The sequence below is a fragment of the Elgaria multicarinata genome, chromosome 11 (genome assembly GCF_023053635.1).
Source record: "Elgaria multicarinata webbii isolate HBS135686 ecotype San Diego chromosome 11, rElgMul1.1.pri, whole genome shotgun sequence".
Classification (NCBI taxonomy): Eukaryota; Metazoa; Chordata; class Lepidosauria; order Squamata; family Anguidae; genus Elgaria; species Elgaria multicarinata.
In genome coordinates, this window is record NC_086181.1 from 9,200,892 (window position 1) to 9,224,199 (window position 23,308).

Below are 23,308 nucleotides of genomic sequence, written 5' to 3' on the forward strand. Positions count from 1 at the left end.
GGATTGCAGCTTTAATCACAGCCATGGGTGATGACGGATACCCATAACAAGATCAAAAGAGCTGCCCAAAAGGAACACTTATTCAAAAACTTCTGGGGCTGATTTAGACTCAAGGCAGCTGTTTAGAAAGACCACATGACAAAATACGGGGAGGATAGGATTCTGATCTTTGGGAGCAGGAGAGATGTGCAGTCTCTAGAGGAGCAATCCGAATCAGCCGATGTGATTGTTGGTGGAGGGACAAGGCTAGAGCAGCTGTTTATCAGTCACAATGAAAAGGTCCACTTTTAAACGGTCCACTTTTTTAAAAGATAAATTCAGGCATCCGTTTGCCAGCCCTTTTTTACACTTCCACCACTCTTGCCCCGCATATGAAAAAAATTCTACAACCAGGAATCGGAAATGACGTCTCTGTAAAGGTTTTTTTTAAAAAAATCTTGGTTTTCTCTTTAAAAAATTACCCAAAAGTCCCTGCTTCGCATACGTAAAGTTAAGAAGCATAAAACTCGCGACGGAAACGGAAGTCACAGTGGACGATTCTTGCGGCCATCTTGGAAGGGGACTTTACCGCTACCTGAGGGGGGGGGGGGAAATTAGCGAAATAGAGTGACAATACGGCAGCATTCTTTTCCGGCTTCTTTGAGATCTGGTCGAAAGGAGAGGGGCTCTTTGTGTATCCCCCGTTTGTATTTCGGGGTGAGGCGGCTGTGACACACTCAAGATGGTTATGGCGCTGCAGATGCACGTATGATAGAAAACGAGGAAGGGAAAGGACTACGGGTCGAGGGGAGGGTCATAGCAAGTTCGGCGCACGTGCGTGTCCGCCGGCAGTCGGCATTTCTTCGCGCAGCAGGAGGAGCCGCGTTCCCAAGATGGGCAAGAAGGGCAAAGTGGGCAAGAGCCGAAGGGACAAGTTTTATCACCTGGCCAAGGAGACTGGTGAGAAAACGGGGTGGGGAGAGCCTGCGTTTTGCCGAGAACCCTCAATGTATGCGTTGTCCTCATTCCCGGATATATGGGGGATAGTGACTCAGTAGTGCAGTTAGTTACTCTGTGTGGGCACAGAGGCACTCTTCTTTTTTTGCTGATGGCATATGAGTTAGCCAAGTCCTAGTCCTGGCTTTCACAACAAGTCCTAGATTGAGACTTCTTGAGGATTTACTGAGGGGTGGGGTTTGAAGTTGTTCTATTATTATTATTATTAATAATAATAATAATATCCCTATTATTATTTATATCCCATCTTCTTTTCTCTTGCAAGACATCCTAGGCAGCTTTCATAGTTCTCCTCCTCTCCATTTTATTCTTACAGCAACCCTGTGAAGTAGGTCACACAGAGTGTCTGTGACTGGACTCTCTGAGTCTCGCTTCAGCATTCAAGTTCACTTACTTCATTCTTCTTCTTCTTCTTCTTCTTCTTATTATTATTATTATTATTATTATATTTATATAGCACCAACAATGTACTTGGTGCTGTACAAAATATACAAATAAAACAGCGATACCCTGCCTAGAGGCTTACAATCTAAAATCACATTAAAACATATGAAGGGGGGGAAGGGGTTCACAAAGCAGAAATAAGAGAATAATCATAGCAATAAGAACAGTAAATCAAGCTAAAATACCAAAAGCTATTGAAAACAAATGAGTTTTCAAACGCATTTTAAAATCTACAATGGAACTCGTGGTACATAGCTGCTCTGGAAGAGCATTCCAAGCAAATGGGGCAGCCAGAGAGAATGAGCGAAACCGGGCAAGAGAGATAGAGACTCTTGGGCGGGAGAGCAACATAACATTTGAAGAACGGAGGGTACGAGGGGGATGGTAAAGTGAAATGAGAGAAGAAAGGTAAGAAGGTGCAAGATCATGACACCCTTTGAATGTCAGCAAAAGAAGCTTATACTGAATTCTATATGGGATCAGAAGCCAATGAAGAGATTTCATCAAAGGAGAAACATGGTCAAAACGAGCCAAGAAAATAATCTTGGCTGCAGAATGGTGAAGAAAGACCAAAGAGGAGAGATGAGCATAAGGAAGACCAGTCAAAAGAAGATTACAAAAGTCCAAACGGGAGATAACCAATGCATGGACAAGGGTCTTAGCAGAAAATTCAGATAAGAACGGACGGATCCTAGCAATATTATATAGGAAAAAACGGCAGGACTTGGCTACAGCCTCGATATGTGAGGAGGAATAATAATAATAATAATAATAATAATAATAATAATAATAATAATATAATATATATATTTCTTACCCGCCTCTCACTTTGGATCGAGGGGGGAACAACATTAGAACAGGAATCAATACATCTTAAAAATTCTTGATTTTACATTGAACTGGGTAGGCCTGCCGGAAAAGGCTAGTCTTTAAAGCTGCCTTAAAATTTCACAGAGAGTTAATTTTACGAATCTCCTCCGGCAGGCCATTCCACAATCTGGGGGTGACAGAAGAAAAGGTCCTCTGATGTCCATAGGGAGGGAGGGAGTGGTTAGGCCCCAAAGAAGAACCTTGCACACATTTATTTCTTAACACTAAATATGGACCTCACCCTTCTAATGTATATTGTTAGACCTTCACCTCCCATACCATTCAGGATCTGATGGAGAGGCCCTTCTCTGCATGCCGTCTATGGTGGAAGCGCAGTTGATGGGGACAAGAGAAAGGACCTTCTGTGTGGCCACACCTAAACTGTGGAATTTTCTGTCCCAGAAGGGAAGGGAAGGGCAACCTTGGAGAGGATGGAAAGGGGGTGTTCTGATAGACAGGGAAGGGAGGGGTTGGGGAATCTGGGATACCAGCTATCCCCAGCCTCTGTCCCTCTCCCTCCCTGAGCCTCAGATAGATGGGTGAAAATGTCTGTCTAGCTAAAATGCAGAGCAGGGGGGGGGTCTAAACTCCACTGCTCCTCCTGTTTTACATTGGATGGCCATAGGATTGCGACCTAAATGAGTAAAATACAGCATCAACAGGAAATAATTGAACCATGGTAACATAGAAAAACTCACAGAAATAAACAGTAGATGCTATCTGTCTAAGAGTGACCAGTGAATGGGCCAGACTGCTCTTGCTTGGAAGATTGTTTTCAGTCTTGGGCATCACAGCTGAGAAGGCCCTGTCTCAGGTACCCACGGTATTTCTCAACGTGGGGAAATACAAGATCTCAGAAGATAAATTCGTTGGGCAGGCTCACGTGGAAGGTGGAAGAAAGAGAGACGAGCTCTGGTGCCGTGTATAGATAAACAATGAACTTTTTATTTTTGTAATGATGTGAAAATGCTCGACATTTCGGATTCAGAGGAATCCTTCATCTACCAATTCCCTTCATCTACCAGGCTCACGTGGAGGAAGGGGATTTATGAATCCCAGGCCATTTAGAGCTTTACAGAGCAACCCTATGGCTCCCACACAGGATCTAGGGAGTCATCGGATGGTGCACATCTCCCCCTCCATGGCTGCAGACTGAGCTATGACTGTGGAAGAAGAGATGTGATCGTGGATCTTCCCAGTTACTGAGGAAATCTCCCCAGAGGTTTATCTTCTGAAGTTGCAAGTACGACCTCAGAAAAGACGTTAACAGGGAAGAAAGGGGCAGGACGGTAGGCAGAAAGGGAGGAGAAGAGGCCTGGAACTGCTCGATCCAATAGCCTTTTTGTTGCTGTTCTCATCCACTCCCTGGTAAGCAAGCCAGACAGGCTGAGAAGCCGATCTAGCTTAGAGAAATAAATAAATTGAGAATGGAGAGACTGTAAAGGCTTCCTTGCGCTTCCTGCCTTCCATGGCTTTTGCCAGCAAGGTTTTGGATAGATAGTCTATCGAGCACCAATCCCTTAGGATTGCACTCTTAAAGATCAAAACCAGCACTTTGGATTGAGCCTGGAACCAAGTTGCTAACCAGGGAAGCATGCACACATGTCAAACCAGCCACTCAACAAGGTTCAGAATTTTTTTAAAAGGATGGACAAAGCTGAAGCTGGCTGTGTTTGAGCATTTTTCCTGTCTCATATATGTGTGTGTGTGTTTGTGTGTGTGTCTGTCTGTGTGTTAAAGCTGAGAGCAGCTTATGATGGGAATGATGAAACAACATTATAAAGAAGAAAGTACAAATGAAAATGTACCAAAACTTGTTGCTTACCATGTTGTTCTTAAGACATGTTTAGTCTAGGGGAAAGAAGTGTTCTGCACATCCAAGCTGGAAGGCAAGAAGGATTCACCCTGTCTGCTTAAAATGGCTTGCCCAAGAAAGATGCAAGATTCAAACCAGGGACCTCCTGATTCATAGCTCAGTCTCTTTAGCCATTACACCACTCTTAGCCATTACTGTGCCACTCTTAAGAACTGGGTGAGCATCAGTGGGGTTGTCCTCCCTCAGAGGAGAGGCCATAGTTCGATGGTAGGGCACACACTTTCTGTGCAGAAGGTCCCATGTTCAGCACCCTGCCATCTCCAGCTAAGTCTAGGAAAGAATCCTGTCTGAAACCCTGGAGAGCTGTTGCTGCCAGTCAATGTCAACATGGTTTAGCGTGTTGTCTGAACCGGGCCACAGAGTGCATTGCAGTGATCCAGTCTTGAGGTTGCTAGCACCTTGTACCACGGAGGCCGAGCTATCCCTGTCCAGGAGAAGCTGTAGGTGGAGAACCCGCCAAAGCTGGTAAAAGGCACTCTGAGCTGCCATAGCCATTTGAGACTCTTAAAACCATGAGCAGGCGTTCCCTTTGCAACCGCAAGTAGCCCATTTAGTACTGCTTCCCATGTTGCAGGGTCCTGTATGTGTACAGCTCTGTTTCTAACTGTAGCTGGTTTTGATGTCCCATCTCCCTTTTCCAGGCTTCCGTTCCCGTTCGTCCTTCAAGCTCATCCAGTTGAACCGCAAATTCCAGTTCCTCCCAAAGTCACGGGCGCTGCTAGATCTGTGTGCTGCTCCTGGAGGATGGTTAGTGACCAGCAGAGGGGTGGGGCTGGAGGTGGAGGTAGGGAGTCATGGAGGATGACAGCAGTCTTGCTATTGACACAAGTAGAATATAGAGGGCCATATGTTATTGGTAGCAGGGGAGAAGCTTCCAGTGACTCTCCATTGAATATATATGTACCCATCCCAATGACGAAATTTGTGTTACCTGAAAACTTGCCCAGTCCTACATCTGCAAAAATGGATTCAGTATAGACCAGTGACACTACTGAGTAAATTCGTTTGGATTTTTTCTTAATTGTGGAATGTGCTTTGCAAACGGAGGAAGGTGACTGGGACGGGGAATTCCTGCCCTCCACTCCAGCTTGAGCTGGGAAGAGGGGTTGAGGGCTCATGTCTGTTGTACTGAGCCTCAGAAAGTATTAGAAAGCGAAGCGGTCTCCTTTCTTTTTTAAAGTATTATTTGCTATTATAATTATAAATATCAACATATCTTGTTATAAAGATATCTATGTGGGTGTGGTTATACACACACCCCTATAGCATGCACACACACCCCACAATATTTACATCTAGCAGTTCAAGAAAAGGAAGAGCTATAGTCCATAATTTATAAGATATATAACACTAAACATTGAGGGAAATATCCAGGTGGGTTTTTTGTTTTGTTTTTTGCTTGAAGTTTCTAAACCACGAGCTATTTTTTTCTTGTATTAAATTGAATTAGTGCTACCGACTTGGGAATAGCACTTCCTGACTACAAAGTTCTATGTTGCATTCCCGTTTATTTACAAACAAAATGCAATTTCTCACATCTGATTCTTACATAACTTGTCAAGTTTGCTATTAAGGCCCTAGTGCCGGTCATCTAACTTCGGTTTGTGTGTTTTTTAAAATCGTTTCCAATATTTGCCATATACATCTTGCTGCTTTCTGAGAGTCCCTGAGGTTTAGTATGGCATCAGGCAGAGACTTCGGGCCTTCTTGTAAATACAAGCGTGTTGGCTTTCCCTGACTCTTTCCTCATTGTATGAAAAGATCCATGCACCAGCTATAAGCTGGTGAGTGCATTTGTGTACTTTGTTTGCAAATATCTCAGTAATCCTTTTAAAAAGCCTGTAAATTAGGCCAGAATTAATATTTCTATATTACAGATGCAGATATAGGGGCTAGGCAGGCTTGTGTAATTATGATTGAGATAAGATTTGTACCAAGGGGCTCCTAGATCACATTCTCTTTAAACCTTATGCTACGCGTGTTGCTATCTTATGCTAGTGACATTCAAAGACTGGTCTGGTGTAAGAGCATGACAGTTTTTTAGTTACGCAGAATAAAAAGATCCAATTCCATCTTCTATCAAGGAGGATGTTTGTTCACCCGCTTTGGACATAATTTTTTGATACCTGTTCGTGATGACTGTCTTGTTATATAAAATAGGTTCCTGCCCTTCTGGGGTTTTGGTGGCTACTGAAAACGTTCATGTTCCAACAGGCATTCCCAAACAAGTTGTATTGAACATGTTTGTATGTAATGGCAGCGTTCAGGGGCAAATCATAGGTTAATTAACCCATGAATTGCAGGGATGCTTGCTGCGGTCTGTTTCCATTAACAACCCTCGAATGCCATAACCCCAAAACAAACCATGGAAGAGGCTTGGGTGGGGCACATGTCCCACAATTTGTGGGTTAATTAATCCACAGTCTGCTGCCAGATGCCACTGTTATGTCCAAACAGGGCTGTTGTTTTTAGTATACAGCAGGGGTGCACAGACTTTTCAGCTGCATGGGCCACATTGAATGTCTGCTGGAGTGCTGGTGGGCCACACATATGTGCATGTATATATATATGCACACACATTCACATACAACTCTCAGCCTCTCTCTCTGTCATCCTCCCCCATCCTCATTTACTCAAATCCAACTCTTGCCCTAGTGCGTTTCAGAGGCCTAGCACCTGTTTTGATCAGATAAAACCAACACACCTTCCATAAACCTTCCTTTTCAAACCATCCAATCCTAGAGCATTCTAGGAAATGGGCGGGATCCTTCCAGCACTGTTTCCTGGGATGCTCTAGGAAATGAGGTTTCTGTAGCAGAAACCATAGAGCCACTGCCTAGAGCCGATAACTTTCTGGAAGGCCACCAGACATGGCTTGCGGAGACTGCCCGTGGGCCGCACTTTTTGTACCCTGGTATACAGTAATCATAGACAATATTTTAATGTGATCTTTTACTGTGTTGTTTTGTACATTGCTTAGACATTTCTTTTAATGTAAGCAGTTCATAAATATTGTTAAATAAATAAATAGGGGCTCAAGAATGCTTAGAGTGAGACTTGATTCTTTTTGTTCTTCCAACAGGCTGCAAGTGGCCTCAAAATTTATGCCAGTGTCCAGTCTTATTATTGGTGAGTAACCCAGAGGAGTTTTAGGGTGAAGAATATAAGAGGAGCCCTGCTGCATCAGATCCAAGCCCCCAGACTCGTGCCCTCCAGATGTTCTCAGCTAAGCGCCCATCAGCCCAGGCAACATGGCCAGTGGTCAGGGACGATGGGCTTTGTAGTCCATAACATCTGGACACCACTTGTTTGGGGAAGGCCAGCCCATGCCGTTCCAAGCATCCCGTTTCCCCATGACTGGGACGTGAGGGCAAGAGCCCTCTGCCACTGTGGCTTCCCTGCAACTGGCATTCAGGGGCACACTGCCTAGGCCAGCCTACTCCCCCACCCCTCCACTCCAAACCAGATTCCCTCCAAATGTGTTGGACTACAGCCCCCATTATGTCCAGCACGTGATGGCTGGGGGTGATGGGGGGCTGTAGTCCAACACATCCGAAAGGCACCTGGTTTGGGAGGAAGACTGGCCTAGAGCTAGTGCAGGACCAGGGCAGGGAAGGAGGGAGGGAGGATGCATGCAGTGGTGATGTGCACAAGTGGATGAGGACTCAGCGTGTCAGAGGGTTCACGTTCGTGATCTTTTTGCAAGTCTTGCAACAGCCCTGTAAGCAAAGTGCCTTCCCCGAGGCCACCTCGAGAGTTCGTGGAAGAGAGGAGATCTGAAGCGGGTTTTTCCTGACTCATAGGCTCAGTCTCTTTAGCGTTACGCCAGCTCTCTTTTGAACAAGCCGAAAAGCAGTGAAAGGGGCTGGATGGGTGGGTGTGTTGAGCACATGCCTTTAAAGCATATGCAGGACATTGTGGTACTACAAACATAAAGTCCCTCTCGGTGGCAAAGCACAGGCTTACGGCCCCACCTTCCCTCTGTGGTATCTCTTGTTAAAACTATCTCGGACTGGGCCTTGGGGAGCTGTTGCCCGCCAGAGTGGGCAACACTGGGCCAGGTGCACTAATGGTCAGGCCCAGTGAAGGCTGGTGGATCCGACATCAGTGAACTGGCAGAAGCACCTGGGAGAGCTCCTTTACATTCTGATTGAAACCTGGAGTGGATTCTCCGTCCGTCTGACGTTGGAGCCACCCGCCTCCACTGGGCCTGACTGTGGGAAAGCCAGCTTCAGGGCTAGTCGGTTGCATTGCAGAAGGATGGCAGCGAGAACTGCTCCTCATGATGTTTTGGCTTGGCTCTTTCCTTCCTCCCGATGTTCCACCTGACTCCCTCCCCTTCTTGTCTTCAGGGGTTGACCTGGTTCCCATAAAGCCCATCCCTAATGTGGTAATGTTGCAGGAGGACATCACCACGGAGAAGTGCCGCCAGGTAACTGCACATTTTCTGGTCCCCATGCGCTGATGACGACAGACTTAGTTTTGGCTTTCTTTTTCACCTTTGCCTGCCAGTAGGACCTCCTCCTCCTTCTTCCTCTTCTTCTTTCTCTCCCCCCCCCCTTTCTCTCTCCCCACCCTGGAGGGCTTTCCTAAAACAAGAAGTTCCCAGGATGATTTACCTTTAAAATATATTTAACTGATATTTAAACATACAATTGGCATAAGAACACCAGAAAAAAAATGCTAATTAAACCAGCAGGCTGAGATCTCTCCCACCCCCCACCCACCCTCCGCCGTCCAGGCATCCTACCCTCTCCAAAGAGGCGGAGATGTTTTGCTCTTGGTGAGGTTTATCACAGATTTTCTGGCACACGGTGTGGGTTACCTGTGCTCAACGTGTGTGTCTCTCTCTTTCTCTCTTCCAGGCTCTGCGCAAGGAACTGAAGACATGGAAAGTAGATGTTGTGCTGAATGATGGAGCTCCCAATGTCGGAGCCAGCTGGATACATGATGCTTTTTCGCAAGGTATGGGACCCTCTTCCAGGGATGATGTTGGGGCTGGCCGGGGAGGAGGCCACTTCCCGCCAAAGGCACATGTGGGTCCGGTCTTCTGATACAGAAAGGCTGGCCAAACCTCACATCCAGGGCTGTGTTCTAGGGTTGGTTCATATAATGGTCCTGCAGGTACATTCTGCCCCAGGTGGGACACAGGAGTAAAACTAAGGCTTGTGCAGCCCCTTACGTGTTTGTGATTCCAAGCCTATGCTGTGCCTGTCTTGCAAGTACACCGTGCCCAAGTGATCCATCCACTACAAAGAAGGGGGTATACACACCTTGCTGTCAGATCATACAATTATACCCGGTGGGATTGTTCCCAGGCCTCATGGCATCCAACATCCAGGGCTTTAGCGAGGGTGCAGTCCTAGTTGGCACTATAAGATGCGTCCTTGTACTGCCTTCCCCTAATCATGGCCATATAGGCTGAAGGAGGGGGGCAGTTGCAAAGAATAAGATAAGTGCTACATTGTGTTTGTGTGCGTGTTTAAATTGTTAAGTCAATCCATGCTTTGGTAGCCTCCGGATTTATTTATTTTATTTTTTATTTATTTTGTTTATTATTTATTTTATTACATTTATATACTGCTCCATAGCCAAAGCTCTCTGGGCAGTTTACACTACTGGAGTGCATTATTATAACGGGTTGCCTTTGAAGGCTCCCTGAAATCTTCAGTTAGTTCAAAATAACGGAGCCTGACAACAGGGACCTTCTGTCGCTGTAGTCCGCGTCCAACTTTCAGCAGCTCCAGCCATCATGCCCCTTGGTCAGGGGTGATGGGAGTTGTAGTCCACCAACACCTGGAGGGCCACGGGTGCCCCATCCCTTCTCTAAACTAGGCAAGTGGTGACTGAAGAGAGGGCCAGTTTAGTCACAGTGGAATCCCCCACCCCCAAGAGATTCCCTGGTGCCAGGCACAGAGACCTTCTCATTTGCCCGGGCCTTCCAGCATCTCAACTAGCTGGTTTCAGTCTATGACATTTCATGTCTGTCCAGGTTTTTATTTTATTTTTTTACTGCTCTACAGTGCCTTTTATATCACAGCTGGTTATATGTTTGTGAACCGCCCAGAAAGCTTCGGCTATTGGGCGGTATAAAAATGCAATAAATAAAAATAAATAATAGTTAGATTTCTTGCCTTGTAAACCACCCTAAGAGTTTGCCATTTGAAAGGCAAGGATATATCTGTCTTTTAATACATAAAATGCTGACCTTGGTCAGCAGGAGATAATGAGACATAGCCCTTGCCTTAGGACTTTGCTGTTTCTCACAAAATAATAAGCGTACTTAGCACTCATGTGGCCAAGAGCTTTCAGTCTCTTGCCTTGTAATCCTGACAGCAGCCCTGTAAGGGAGGCAAGTATCACTGTGCCCATGTTGCAGGTGGGGGTGCTTGGATGGGTGTAAAGGAGCTGGGCCCTTGCAGCGAACTACAAGTCCGCAGACTTTCCCTTGGCATCCGCTCACTCCCTTTCTCCTCCGCTCTGTCCTCTCTGCCAGCTAACCTGACGCTGTCGGCACTCAAGCTGGCCTGCGACTTCTTGTCCAAGGGCGGCTGGTTCATCACCAAAGTCTTCCGTTCTCGGGACTACCAACCCCTGCTGTGGATCTTCCAGCAGCTCTTCCGCAAGGTGCAAGCCACCAAGCCGCAGGCCTCACGCAATGAGTCAGCCGAGATCTTTGTGGTCTGCCAAGGTGAGTTGGAGGGGGAGGGAGCAGTAGGCCGCGGCACAAACCAGGCGTCCAGGGTGGTAACTTAGAGGCCAGCAGGCAACGGCTGACTTTCGCCAAACCCGTACAGCAGCACTGAGTGAAGCAGCAGCAGGGTTTTGTTGTGCCTGGGGGTCAACCTCACAGCCTGCGTGCGACGCCGGGCTTCACTGCAGGACACGAGAAGGGTGCTGAGGTGCAGAGGGCCTTTCTGTTGACACCGAGTAGCTGCCACATCTGCAACCTGAAGAGGTGTTAGAAATCACAGCTGCTGACAGGCGAGATCTGAGCCTTGGGACTTTGCATTTCACAAACGAAGGGATGCCGGAGAGCAGTTGAGTCTTAACAGTGAGGCCTCCAGGGACAGGAGGTATAGGGCAGGTGCCTTGTCTTTCAGGGTGAAAAAAGGCAGGGTATAAGTTCAATAACAAATAATAGTTTATCTTGTCTTACATTTTCTTTCTCTTCACTACCAACCCACTCCAGGCTATTTGGCCCCAGATAAAATTGACGCCAAGTTTTTCGACCCCAAGTTTGCCTTCAAGGAAGTGGAGGTGCAGGCCAAGTCCGTGACTGAACTGGTGTCTCAGAAGAAGCCAAAGGTCAGTGGGAAGGAAATTTTTAAGGAAACTGCATTCCTTTCGAAATGTTTTCCTCAACTTCTGAGAGAATCAGGAGCTCTGTGTAAGGTTCTTACGACGTAAGATTACCCTTCTCTGATCTCAGTTGGCTAAGAACAATAACCACGGGAGAAAGGATGAGGAGTGGAGTATTTGTAATGTCTGTCTGCCTCCCTTTAGGTTTCTCCATTGAACATTGGGCACGAATTTCCATGCTTTGGCCTTCAACCATGATGGCTTAAATCGTGCCCTTGGAAACTGAGCATAGGGATACCCTGTGGATTTGGGGAAGTCCATGGGCCTTGACATCTGGAAAGTTGGGAGGAAAAGGTTTGGGGTTTAGGCTTTATGCATAGGAGACGTGGGGCGCGCTGGAGGGCCATGACTCAAGCTGAAGTCTACACTGCACAGACTTGTCTTTCTCTTCATTTTGTCTGTCCTCTCTTCAAACAGGCGGAAGGATACGAAGACGGTGCCACGGTTCTTTATAACCGCTGCACGCTCACGGACTTTCTGAAGGCCTCAAACCCTGTGGACTTCCTGGCCAAGACCAATGAGGTGAGGCGAGGGGGCAGTGAGGGAAAACTCCACTGTGTGGGATGGGAAGGGCTGCTGGCGCATCAAGATGGCAGCCGTGTTTGGGCCACAGAGGACTCTGGCTAGGGCAAAGCCAGGCAGGGGTAGGAAACAGTGAGCGAACGTAAGAAGAGTCATGCTGGGTCAGGCCAAAGGCCCATCTAGTCCAGCATTCTGTTCCCACAGTGGCTGACCAGGACACGAGTGCAATCGCACCCTCCTGTTCACGCTCCCTAGGAACTGGTGTTGAGCGGCGTGCTGCCTCTGGCGCTGGAGATAACGTACAACCATCACAACTGGTAAAGCCATTGGGAGAGATCTGACGGTTTCTTCTGCTCTCCCCGCTTGCCTCCTAGATTGTCTTGGACAACGAGGAGCTGGAGCGCCACAGTGCCACCACCGAGGAAGTGCGCCATTGCTGTCAGGACATCCGCGTTCTGGGCCGTAAGGAGCTCCGGTACGGTTGGAGGCTTGAATGATGGGATGTTGGGAACGAGGGAGGAACAAGGTCCATCTTCACCTCTTAGTAGCAGGAAAAGCCTAATCTGAGCTCATGAACCTGTGCAGCAAGAGCAGGAGAACTCCAGCGCTACGTCACACCAGTCATCACTGGGCATGTTTTCTTCCTGCAAGGACCAGTTAGAGATCCTTCTTGTGAGCTTTACATAAAGTATAAGGTTGCGGCGTCCCAATCTCTTGGCGTTGGAACTTCACTGTAACACAGAGCTTATTTTCTTGCTCTGACGGCTAATAATCATTGATAAAGAACTTAATGGTTGATAGGCCCTAATACCTCCCTTTTTTTAAAAAAAAAGCCATGATGTGATTTTTATTTATTTATTTATTGCATTTATTGCATTTATTGCAATAGCTGAAGCTCTCTGGGCAGTTCACACATTTTAATAGCATAAGTGGGACCTACAATGTGGAGTGTTCCCCTTCACTGTTCCAGCCAGGCCCTCCTCCACGATATGCCGTTACATTCCCTCTCCCACCCGTACACACCCACCCAGCAATCCTTCAGCATTTTGTGGACGTTGAGTGTGCCCAGTCCTCCTTTAGTTGTTTCAGGAGTTCCCTCTTAGTTTTTTCCTGAAGATTTTTGGTTTCCCTGCAAGCCTTAGGATTCTCCCGAGTTTACCAGTACCTGCCCTCCTGTGCGTGGGTGGTGCCAGTTTGGCGTCATAAACAACAACATTCAACACCTGAACACCAGAATTAGAGAGAATTGGGCTGTGGTCATGTGAGCCAGGTATGCGTGCAAGGAGGAGGGCATGAGTTAGCAGTCAGCAGGTAAACAGAGCTCAGCCAGTACGTGAACCCGTAAAGCTTCCTTCTAATGAGTCAGACCACTGGTCTCTTTAGTCTGCTCTTTACTGGGCTCTCCGAGGTGTCACACAGAGGGCCATTCTTTAACTTGAGATGCCAGGAGTTAAACATGGGACCTTCCTCGTATGACGAATGTACTCTGTGCCCCAAGCAGGGGGCCCTTTCTAGCAATGGTGAGGTCCAACCCACTTGTGCATACCCTGTTGTGAAAACGTTTTAAAAATGTATCTGTGGGCAGATAATGAAAATTCTTATGTTACAAAATGCTGTGACCTGCATATATTATGCAAATGGGGCATTTTGGTCCAACTTCTCTCTCTCTCTCTCTCTCTGTGAAATTCTGCAATGCTCTTTAATATTTTTGTATCCTGTATTCTGGCTTTACCAATCGTGGGATGGGAGAAGGAGTTATAGAAACTACCAAATCTCCGGACATCAGAAACCTTACGCAGGACCCTCCTGGTTTCTGAGGCTTTGCCCAACATTACCCACGTGCTTTCGATTTGCAGACATAGGGGCTAGAAACATTTTCAAAAACCAAAATATAATTCTGCACCCTATAATGCGTGAGGTGCTACTTCCTTCAACTCCGTGTTTCTTTCCGCCCTCCCTTGCTGTGCAAGAGATGTGTTCATCAGTAGGTGGGCAGCCACAGAGCCTCACTGTCCTCTTTACCTTGTTCAGGGCCCTGCTGAATTGGAGGACGAAGCTGAGGCGGTTCCTGGTCAAGAAGCTGAAAGAACAGGCCAAGGAAATAGATATCAAGTAAGATTGCTGGGCTCTACCCTGGATGTCCCACTTGTAGGGCAATCAGCCCTAGGCTGGGGAGGGGAGATTTCCAGAGTCTCAGTGCCTGGCAGCAGCCATTCTGTCAGGCTGCAGCAGGGGGAGAGAGGGGAAACAGGACCTCTTCATCGGCTGTGCTGAGAGACCGGCTCCTTTGGGCTTCTCCTTCCCTTGAGTGTTTCTATTCCAGCTGGTTGTTATCAGAACTGCTGTGTAACTTTAAGAATTGGTGCCTGGGTGTGTTTGTCTTCCTCTTCCCTCCGCATCCCTTTTTTTTCCTTTTGTGTCCTCTCTATTATTATTATTATTATTATTATTATTATTATTATTATTATTACTACTACTACTACTATTACTATTACTATTACTATTACTATTACTATATTTATTTGTATCCTGCCTTTTGCCCAATGCTGGGCCTCAAAGCGACCTTACAAAGTTTAAAACATACATGGGTGGGAGGGGACAAAAACCATAAACGTTTAAAATACACAACAAAATTATAAGACATTAACATAGATGGAGGGCCAGATTATTCTCCAAAGGCCTGCTGGAACAAAAAAGTTTTTGCCTGCTTCCGAAAGCCCATCAAGGAGGGAGCCAGCCTAGCTTCCCCAGGAAGAGAGTTCCAGAGCACCGGAGCAGCCACCGAGAAGGCCCTCTCCCACGTTCCCACCAAGCGCGCCTGTGAAGAAGGTGGACTGAAAGAAGGGCTTCTCCAGAAGATCTCAAAGCACGGGCAGGCTCATAAGGGAGAATACGGTCTTTCGGATAACCTGGACTGTAAGCCTGAGGGCAGAGGTTGTCTCGGTTTGTGAATGATCTTCTGTAAGCTGCACTGGAAGCCTTTTCGGCTGAAGAGCCAGGTGAAAACGCTTTAAGTAGATCAGAACCACAAGGTCTCCCTCCCCATTTCCAGCTTGAGTTCCGGCGAGGAAGGCGAAGGAGAGGAAGAAACGCAGCCCAGGCAGGCAGGTCCGGAGGCCCAGGGTGGAGGAGAAGAAAAAGAAGATGAAAAGGAGGAGGAGGAGCTGGAGCTGAAGATTGCTGAGCTCAAAGCTCACGAGATGGCGGAATTAAAGAGGTGGGTTTGGGGGCACAGTAAAAGGGGTGTTTGGGGGCCCTAATTGCCACCTCTGCTTTTGCCTGAGTGACAAAGGCCTGTGATGAGAGGGGCAGGGTTTAGGCGCCATAGAACTATTTTCATGTTTCTTCACTGGCTGGATGCGGGCTGCTCTTTCCCCACTTTTCCCCCCCGCCCCTGCCCAGCTCCCCATTTTACAAGCCCATTTGGGAAGCAGGAGGTTCACTCTGGTGGCTCGCATGCGCCGTTTCAGTTTTTCTCCTCCCAGGTTTATGAACACAGTTAGGAAGGTGAAGGGAAGGAGGAAGAAATGGCCCTGCTCTCTGAGATGGCTCACCCACCCCCACCCCCACCCCCACATACCCCCTGATCCATGGCCACTGGTGGTGCTCAGAACCCTGCACACATCCACTAGGGGAAGCCAGGGCCTGGCTTCTGAGAGCGACTGATGTATAATGGGATTTTTATACATCGTTGGGAACGATGCCCAGTTCCAGCAGTTTCCCCAGGGCTCAGAGGAGCCACTTTTCCATGCAGCAGCTCTCCCAAACCACAGCCCATCCCTAGCAGTCCCCTCTCTCTCTCTCTCTCTCTCTCTCTCTCACACACACACACACACACACACACACCTACCTACCTTTTCCCCCCCGCTTGTCTTACCCATTCCATTTCGCTTACCCATTCCTTTATCCCCAGAGCAGGTTGTGCCTCTAGAGTGGTCCAGGGTAGATTAGCCTACGGTCCGGTCCTGGGCGCCATAACCCTGGTTTTTCTTCATCGCCAGGAAGAAACGTAAAATCCTGCGCGAGCGCCGCCGCCAGCGAGAGCGTGTCGAGCTCAAGATGGACCTTCCTGGTGTTTCCGTCGCCGATGATGGTGACACGGGGATGTTCTCCCTGCGGGCCATTGGCAAAAGTCAGGTACGGGGGAAGGATGGCAAAGGTCCCTGGGAGATGGGCATGGTCTGAACCAGCCTTGCCCAGCCTGGGGCCCTCCAGATGGATTGGGTTACAACTCCCCTCCTCTCCAGCAGTGCTGGCTGGGAATGAGACATCCGGTCCCAATACATCTCCAAGGCCACCAGGTTGGGAACACGGGTCCAAATCATGCCAGTGGCTTCCAGCAGCAAGGAGGGGGGCTGCCCCTGTGACTGCGTCTTCCGGCAAGAGAGACGCCCGCACGGACATGCCCCACGCGTGCCTCTTCTGCTTCCAGCTGCTGCACGAGGTGATCCAGGGCGACATGGCAGCCGCCGACTCCTTCGTGGCGACAGCAGCGGGGGCGGACCATGACCTCTCGCTCTCAGAAGGGGAAGACTCTGACGACGACGTGTCTCTGGCCAGCGAGCTGGATGACCAGGAGATGGCAGAGGTGGAGGAGCGGTCCAGCCAGCTGAAGCGGGCTCGCGTCCCGGAGAGGTATGCGAGGGCCCAAGGGCATTGGGGCCTACGATGCGGCGGACTTCAGGAGGGGGAAACTGCTCCTGCCAGTGGCCTGCTGACGGGAGCAGCGTTAACATAGGAGCTGTGAGATCCTGGCTCCCTGACGGCTCCTCTTTACTGGCTTGCACAGAGAGAGAGAGAGAGAGAGAGAGAGAGAGATGGGCGGGGGCTGGAAAAGTAGGCACAGGAACATCTTGGAGGCAGGCATTAACCTGAGAGCCTGCTATATGCATGCCCCCACCCGCTCTGCAAATAAAAATATGATTCCTAGAAACAGTTAAAAAGACAGTGGGCTAGAAGGCTAACTTGCCTTCATCCTTCTCTCATCACTGGCGATGTAGGAACTTTGGAAATTGCCCTATCCTGAGTGAGACCATTGCTCCCATCCAGTATTGAGCACACGATGGGCAGGCTTTCAGGGAAGGGCCTTTTCCATCCCGATGTGGAGGTACTGAGAATTGAACTGGGACCTCCAGCATGCAAAGCAGGTGCTCTGCCATGGATCTAGGCCCTTCCCAGGCGTTAGGGCAATATGTGGGCAGCAGATGCTCTGCCCTTACCCTTCAGTCCACCCATCGCAGCTCCTGGCCCTTGGAAGCAGCAAGCACATGCCTGGCTCTCCGCTCTCCCCGCCCGGCCTGTCGGTCCAGGGTCGGGTGTGTTCTGGGCTTCCCTGGAGCTCTGGTTGATGTGTTGCAGGGCTGCCTGCGAAGAGGTGGAGGAGCAAGAAGACCCTGAGGCCGGGAATCCTCTGTTGGTGCCTCTGGAGGGCAAGGAGGAGCGCGAGCAGCATCGGACGAGCCTGTGGTTTGGCAAGGTGAGCCTCTCCGACGCCCGGGGCGGGCCGTTCCCTCCTCCGCCACCAAGTGAGGATGCAGCGCTCTCGTGGGCTTGGCCCTCTGGAGATTCTGCTGTCAGGAGCACTGCCCTGCCGCTCGGGGCGGGCGGCTGCTCGGGAGGTGATGCTGTGCCTTGACTCTACTTTGGGTTCCTTGCTCCCCAGGAAGCTTTTGCTGGGATCGATGACGACGCTGACGAGGTGCTGGAGATTGGGCAGGCACAGGTCCTGTCCCAGAGCCGGGCAGAACCGCCACCTGGTAAGCCAGATTTGGACCCAGAGTTGAGTGGGAATACGGAGTCGGGGTGGAGAGGAAATGCAGTGTAAAATCATTGGGTAGAGCATTTGCTGAACTAGTGACCTTGTTTATCCCTCCTAACGCGGGGGTAGCACAACTCTGGACCAGGAAACGGAGTGCCGTTTTCTCTTCCTCCCTCCCCCCCCCCCAGCTGTGTGTGCACATGTGCAAGAGAGAGAGAGAGAAGCTTAAGAACATAAGAAGAGCCCTGCTGGATCAGACCAAGGGTCCACCTAGTCCAGCACTCTGTTCACACAGTGGCCAACCAGCCATCGGCCAGCGACCAACAAGCAGGACATGGTGCAACAGCACCCTCCCACCCATGTTCCCCAGCAACTGGTGCACACAGGCTTGTTGCCTCGAATACTGCAGATAGCACACAACCATCAGGGCTAGTAGCCATTGATAGCCTTTGCCTCCAGGAATTTATCCAACCCCCTTTTAAAGCCATCCAAATTGGTGGCCATGACTACATCCTGTGGTAGTGAGTTCCATAGTTTAACTATGCGCTGTGTGAAGACGTACTTCTTTTTATTTGTCCTGGATCTCCCACCAATCAGCTTCATGGGATGACCCCGGGTTCTAGTATTTGGAGAGAGAGAGAGAGAAAATGTCTCCCTGTCTACCTTCTCCACACCATGCATAATTTTGTACACCTCTATCATGTCTCCCTTTAGCCTCCATTTTTCCAAGCTAAACAATCCCCTCCTAGGGGAGATGCTCCAGCCCCTGGACCCGTTGAGTTGCCCTTTTCGGCCCTTGAAGATACAGTGTTGAACTCACTCCTTTCTTTCCTCCCCTCACAAATTTTGTGCCAGTGAGTTCAGGGGACTATTGGAAGAGGATTGTGCGTGGAGATTCCTCACTTTTTATCCGCGCTCTTCTCCTCCTTAGCCTCCAGAAATATGAAGAGGAAGAAGAAGCTGCCCCAGCAGGAGGCTGCACCAGAGGTGACGCCTGAGGAAGGCCTGGAGCCTGAAGGAGCCAAAGTCCCGACTGGCGAGAAGGGCTCTGACACAGAGGAGAGTGACAGTAGCGACAGCGACGAAGAGAGGTAATCAGATGGCAAGGAGCACAGCGAGGCAGACACTTGCAGCAGGGCTTCCTCTCTTTCAGGGTTTGAGCTTGTAGATTGGGAGCCTGTTCGTTGGGAACTTGTGTATTTTTTTCTCTTTGGAATAGGATGATTAGTGTAACACTGAAGTGCTTATTCTGCCCAGGCCTGAGAGTGGATAACCCGAGAAGCAGAAAATATTGTGATTGCTCTCTTTCAATATATATAAAAAAGCCAGTTTCCAGCTTTTCTGCCCAGGGGTAAGCAGCTTGTGGCCCACCAGCTGTTTTGGCCTGCAGCTCCCAGGATCCCTCACCGTTGGCTAGGCTGGCTAAGGCTGATGGGGGTGGGTTCTGCATCAAAACATCTGGAGGGCTTCAAATTGCCTGCTCCTTCTTTAGTATCATAGAATAGCAGAGTTGGAAGGGGCCTACAAGGCCATCGAGTCCAACCCCCTGCTCAATGCAGGAATCCACCCTAAAGCATCCCTGACAGATGATTGTCCAGCTGCCTCTTGAAGGCCTCTAGTGTGGGAGAGCCCACAACCTCCCTAGGTAACTGGTTCCATTGTCGTACTGTTCTAACAGGACATTTTTCCTGATGTCCAGACGGAATCTGGCTTCCTGTAACTTGAGCCCGTTATTCCGTGTCCTACACTCTGGGAGGATCGAGAAGAGATCCTGGCCCTCCTCTGTGTGACAACCTTTTAAGTATTTGAAGAGTGCTATCATGTCTCCCCTCGATCTTCTCTTCTCCAGGCTAAACATGCCCAGTTCTTTCAGTCTCTCTTCATAGGGCTTTGTTTCCAGACCCCTGATCATCCTGGTTGTCTGCACCTGGTTAGCATGACCAGGAAATAGAACCCAGGATGGAGTTAATGCAGATTGGCCTGAGCGTGGTTGACAATGGCGGGGGACACCCAGGAGCTCATTCCCAACCCAATGATGTCCTCTGATGTGTCTCTGTTAGTCTTCCCCATATAAGTGTGGGAGGTGCAGGGAGGGATTGCGTTCTCTTGTGCAATCCGTCTCTCTCCCTTGTTCGCAAGGGATCTTTCAGTACAGAAGCTGAAGTTCATTCATCATCTCGCTGATCCTAATGATGGGATTTAATTATGTATATTCACTATATATGAGGTGGAAGGACCGAAATGTCAGCTTGGAGGCTACTGACTCTCGGTAGGCTGACACCCCATCCACCCACCCCACTTGATCATGCAGACTACCGTGAATCACAGAGACTGAGTGTAGCTCAGTGAATGGCCTGAGCATACTGTGCATGTTATGTCACACCTTTTGACTGGAGTCCTCAAAGTGACTTGCAACATTTATAAAATACCATGGATACCCCAAGAATCAGACGCTCCAAAAAAGAAAAGACAAGAAAAAAGCCCCACTCCAAAGCAACCAGCCCCACTGGAGCAGGAGATTCATCCGATGTTCCTTCCCACAAGGAGGGGGCTTTTTTGGTGGTAGATGGCCCTTTGCAGATGCATTCTCGCTGGAGCAGGCTCTGCTGTTGTCTTTGCTTGCCTGTCTTCCTCACTCTCCTGCCTCTCTCATGTCCTCACAAAAACCCTGTTAAATGGAACCAAGGTTACCCACTGAGCTTCACAGGTGAGGGCAGATGTGAACTCCGGTCTCTCCAGTTAAGATCCAACACTGTCCACTACACCATAGTGGGCCTGTCCAGGCAACACGCTAAGCCATGGTTAGGGCGCTACTCCTTTTGCAGCAAATGGTTAGGGAACGTTTTTAAACCGTGGTTATGTAGCCACCATGGTTAGGAATGGTTCACACAACCCGCTATGTCATGGTTCACATGACAGGCTAAGCCATAATGTTTAGCTCAAATGGCTTAATCACCGTGGCTCTGAAGCTGTGTTGGCTTGTTCAAGTGATCTTGGTGAGAGCCCAGTGGAAGAGTAGGATATCTTGAATAATTACTGTTAATAATAAAACAAAGAAGCAGGAACTAAGGTCATTACAAAAGAGTGTCTCCAGAGCTAATAAATGCAATTTGCTTATTAGGGTTGTTGACCAATTAAAGATATACTAAGTAGATGAATTTCATGAGTTCTGGCAGTAAAATCAGCATAAATATGTACATTGATAAAACAGTAGCTACAAATGGGGTGGGGGAAGCTTAGACTCCTTCACATTTAGATGTTGCAGGAGCGGGACACCATTTTGGAAGAGCCATTCCTCTTGGTCTTTCTCGCTCACAGGAGGGAATTGCTGCTTCTGAGACTGCTCCAGTCATGCCCTTGAGCAAGGGGTTGGACTCGATGGCCTTATAGGCCTCTTCCAACTCGGCTATTCTATGATTCTACTAACTGTGGGATTTATCTGATTTTTTATTTTTATTTTTTAAATCTGACTGTGTTTACCTGCTGGTGTGTTGTTTTTATTTTGGTTGGCTTTGGTTTTATTGGGTTGGATCCAGACTCTGTCATACTTAAGAGTATACCCCTTGAAATCAATAGGGCGCAGTTAGTATATTGAGCCTCGTGTGGCGCAGAGTGGTAAGCGGCAGTTACTGCAGCTGAAACTCTCCCCACGGCCGGAGTTCGATCCCAGCGGAAGCTGGTTCTCAGGCAGCCGGCTCAGGTCGACTCAGCCTTCCATCCTTCCGAGATCAGTAAAATGAGTACCCAGCTAGCTGGGGGAAAGGGAATCACGGCCGGGGAAGGCAATGGCAAACCACCCCGCTACAAAGTCTGCCAAGAAAACGTCAGCGAAAGCAGGCGTCCCTCTAGGAGTCAGCAGTGACTCAAGTGCTTGCATGAGAGGTTCCTTTCCTTTCCTTTTAGTCATGTTTAACTTAGGTACCATTGATTTCAGTGGGTTTAGTCCAGGTATGACTATGTCTAGATCCAACCCATTGCATTTCTATCACATGTTGAAAGCTGCCTTGGACTTCTGTAAGCAGATGTGCGATATAAATACTTTAACTTGAATTTAAAATACAAAGGAATATGCTGGCTGGCTGAATGGGGACGGGCATCTTAATGTAATCGGTTAATTGATTAAAACACTGCTGTTCTATTTATTTCTTTAAAAACAATATTCTGCTCTTCCTCTGAAGAGCTCAGGCCAGACGATACACTTAAATATGTGATTATATTTAATGTATTTGAGTGTTTTCCTTTAAAAATAGCATCTAGTGGGGTGGAGAGGAGTTTCACTCTCTCTCACACCCTCACACACAGCTTACCTCCCAGAGGGAATAGCAGTTGTGGGGCGCAGGAGTTTTGCCAGGGCCATGGAATAAGGTGGAAAAGGTTACTTCTCTTTCCCATGTAGCTGATCCCCTACTCTCCCAGCCAATGCTTTTAAAGGGCGGGGGGGGGGGGGGGGAGAGACGCTACTCACTCTGATACATGGTAAAATTCCCTCCTTCCTCTGAATATAGAAATCCATCAATCTTGACCACAGGTAGAACTCTCCCTCCCCCTCCCTTTGATGATCTAGGACAGCCTTCCTCAACCTGGGGCGCTCCAGATGTGTTGGACTACAACTCCCAGAATGCCCCAGCCAGCTCTGCTTTAATCAAGCAGATTAAAGAGATCAAGGAAGTGATTGAGCTGCCTGTCAAGCATCTGGAGCTTTTTGAAGCTCTGGGCATTGCTCAACCCAAGGCAAGTGAGGACGGTGCTTCCCACCCTTCGGTTCTCCCCCTCCCCCCCCCCCCCAATGTTAACTGGCTGGGCTGCACCATGTCACACTAGGTCAGACTGACTGTGGAGTAACGGGTAGGTCCTTGTTTGCACTTAACCTTGACTTATATAAGGATAACAAAATATTAATCTTGGGAAACAGGAAACAGCCCCTCCCTCACACCCACCTTGAGCCCTTCTTAAGGGCCTGTCTGAAAGTTGGGAGGGGCCGTAGCATGTGCTTTGTTTCAGAAAGCCCAGGTTCAGCCCCTGGTATCTCTAGTCCAAGGATCTTAGGTCAGGGGGCTGGGAAAAGAGCCTGGGAAACAAGTGTGGCTAGGCCAGCCTTCCTCAACCTGGGACGCTCCAGATGTGTTGGACTACAACTCCCAGAATGCCCCAGCCAGCTGCTGGCTGGGGCATTCTGGGAGATGTAGTCCAACACATCTGGAGCGCCCCAGGTTGAGGAAGGCTGATCTAGGGTGATGATTTAAGTCTTTTGTCAAAGGATTAAACATGTGTAATGGTAAGTGTTCGCTTATACTGGATTATAACATGTTTCCCCCAATTTAAAAGGAAGTCATATTTGCCCTGGAAGACAGACCAGCAGAGGTTTTGGTGGATATTCCAAGAAGTAAACCCCAGAGTCAGGGAGCAACTGCTGGGAACTCCTCTTTAGTTGTCCGTGTTTAAACTTTGGCACATGGGTGATGTAGTGTTCCTAAGGTACT

The 23,308-nt window shown here is 48.6% G+C and overlaps 1 protein-coding gene across 1 annotated transcript in view; it reads left to right on the forward strand.

Annotated features, from left to right (window-relative positions):
• The first annotated feature begins 601 nt into the window (after positions 1-601).
• Positions 602-23,308, forward strand: part of FTSJ3 (FtsJ RNA 2'-O-methyltransferase 3) — a 28,735-nt gene continuing 6,028 nt past the window's right edge. The window contains exons 1-16 of the mRNA XM_063138748.1: positions 602-939; positions 4,828-4,933; positions 7,269-7,315; positions 8,539-8,618; positions 9,052-9,151; positions 10,683-10,877; positions 11,379-11,494; positions 11,966-12,070; positions 12,445-12,545; positions 14,102-14,182; positions 15,123-15,287; positions 16,072-16,207; positions 16,503-16,705; positions 17,429-17,546; positions 17,733-17,826; positions 18,760-18,919. Of these exons, the coding sequence (XP_062994818.1) occupies positions 873-939; positions 4,828-4,933; positions 7,269-7,315; positions 8,539-8,618; positions 9,052-9,151; positions 10,683-10,877; positions 11,379-11,494; positions 11,966-12,070; positions 12,445-12,545; positions 14,102-14,182; positions 15,123-15,287; positions 16,072-16,207; positions 16,503-16,705; positions 17,429-17,546; positions 17,733-17,826; positions 18,760-18,919 (1,874 nt within the window). The 5' untranslated portion in view covers positions 602-872. The remainder of the gene's footprint in view (positions 940-4,827; positions 4,934-7,268; positions 7,316-8,538; positions 8,619-9,051; positions 9,152-10,682; positions 10,878-11,378; positions 11,495-11,965; positions 12,071-12,444; positions 12,546-14,101; positions 14,183-15,122; positions 15,288-16,071; positions 16,208-16,502; positions 16,706-17,428; positions 17,547-17,732; positions 17,827-18,759; positions 18,920-23,308) is intronic.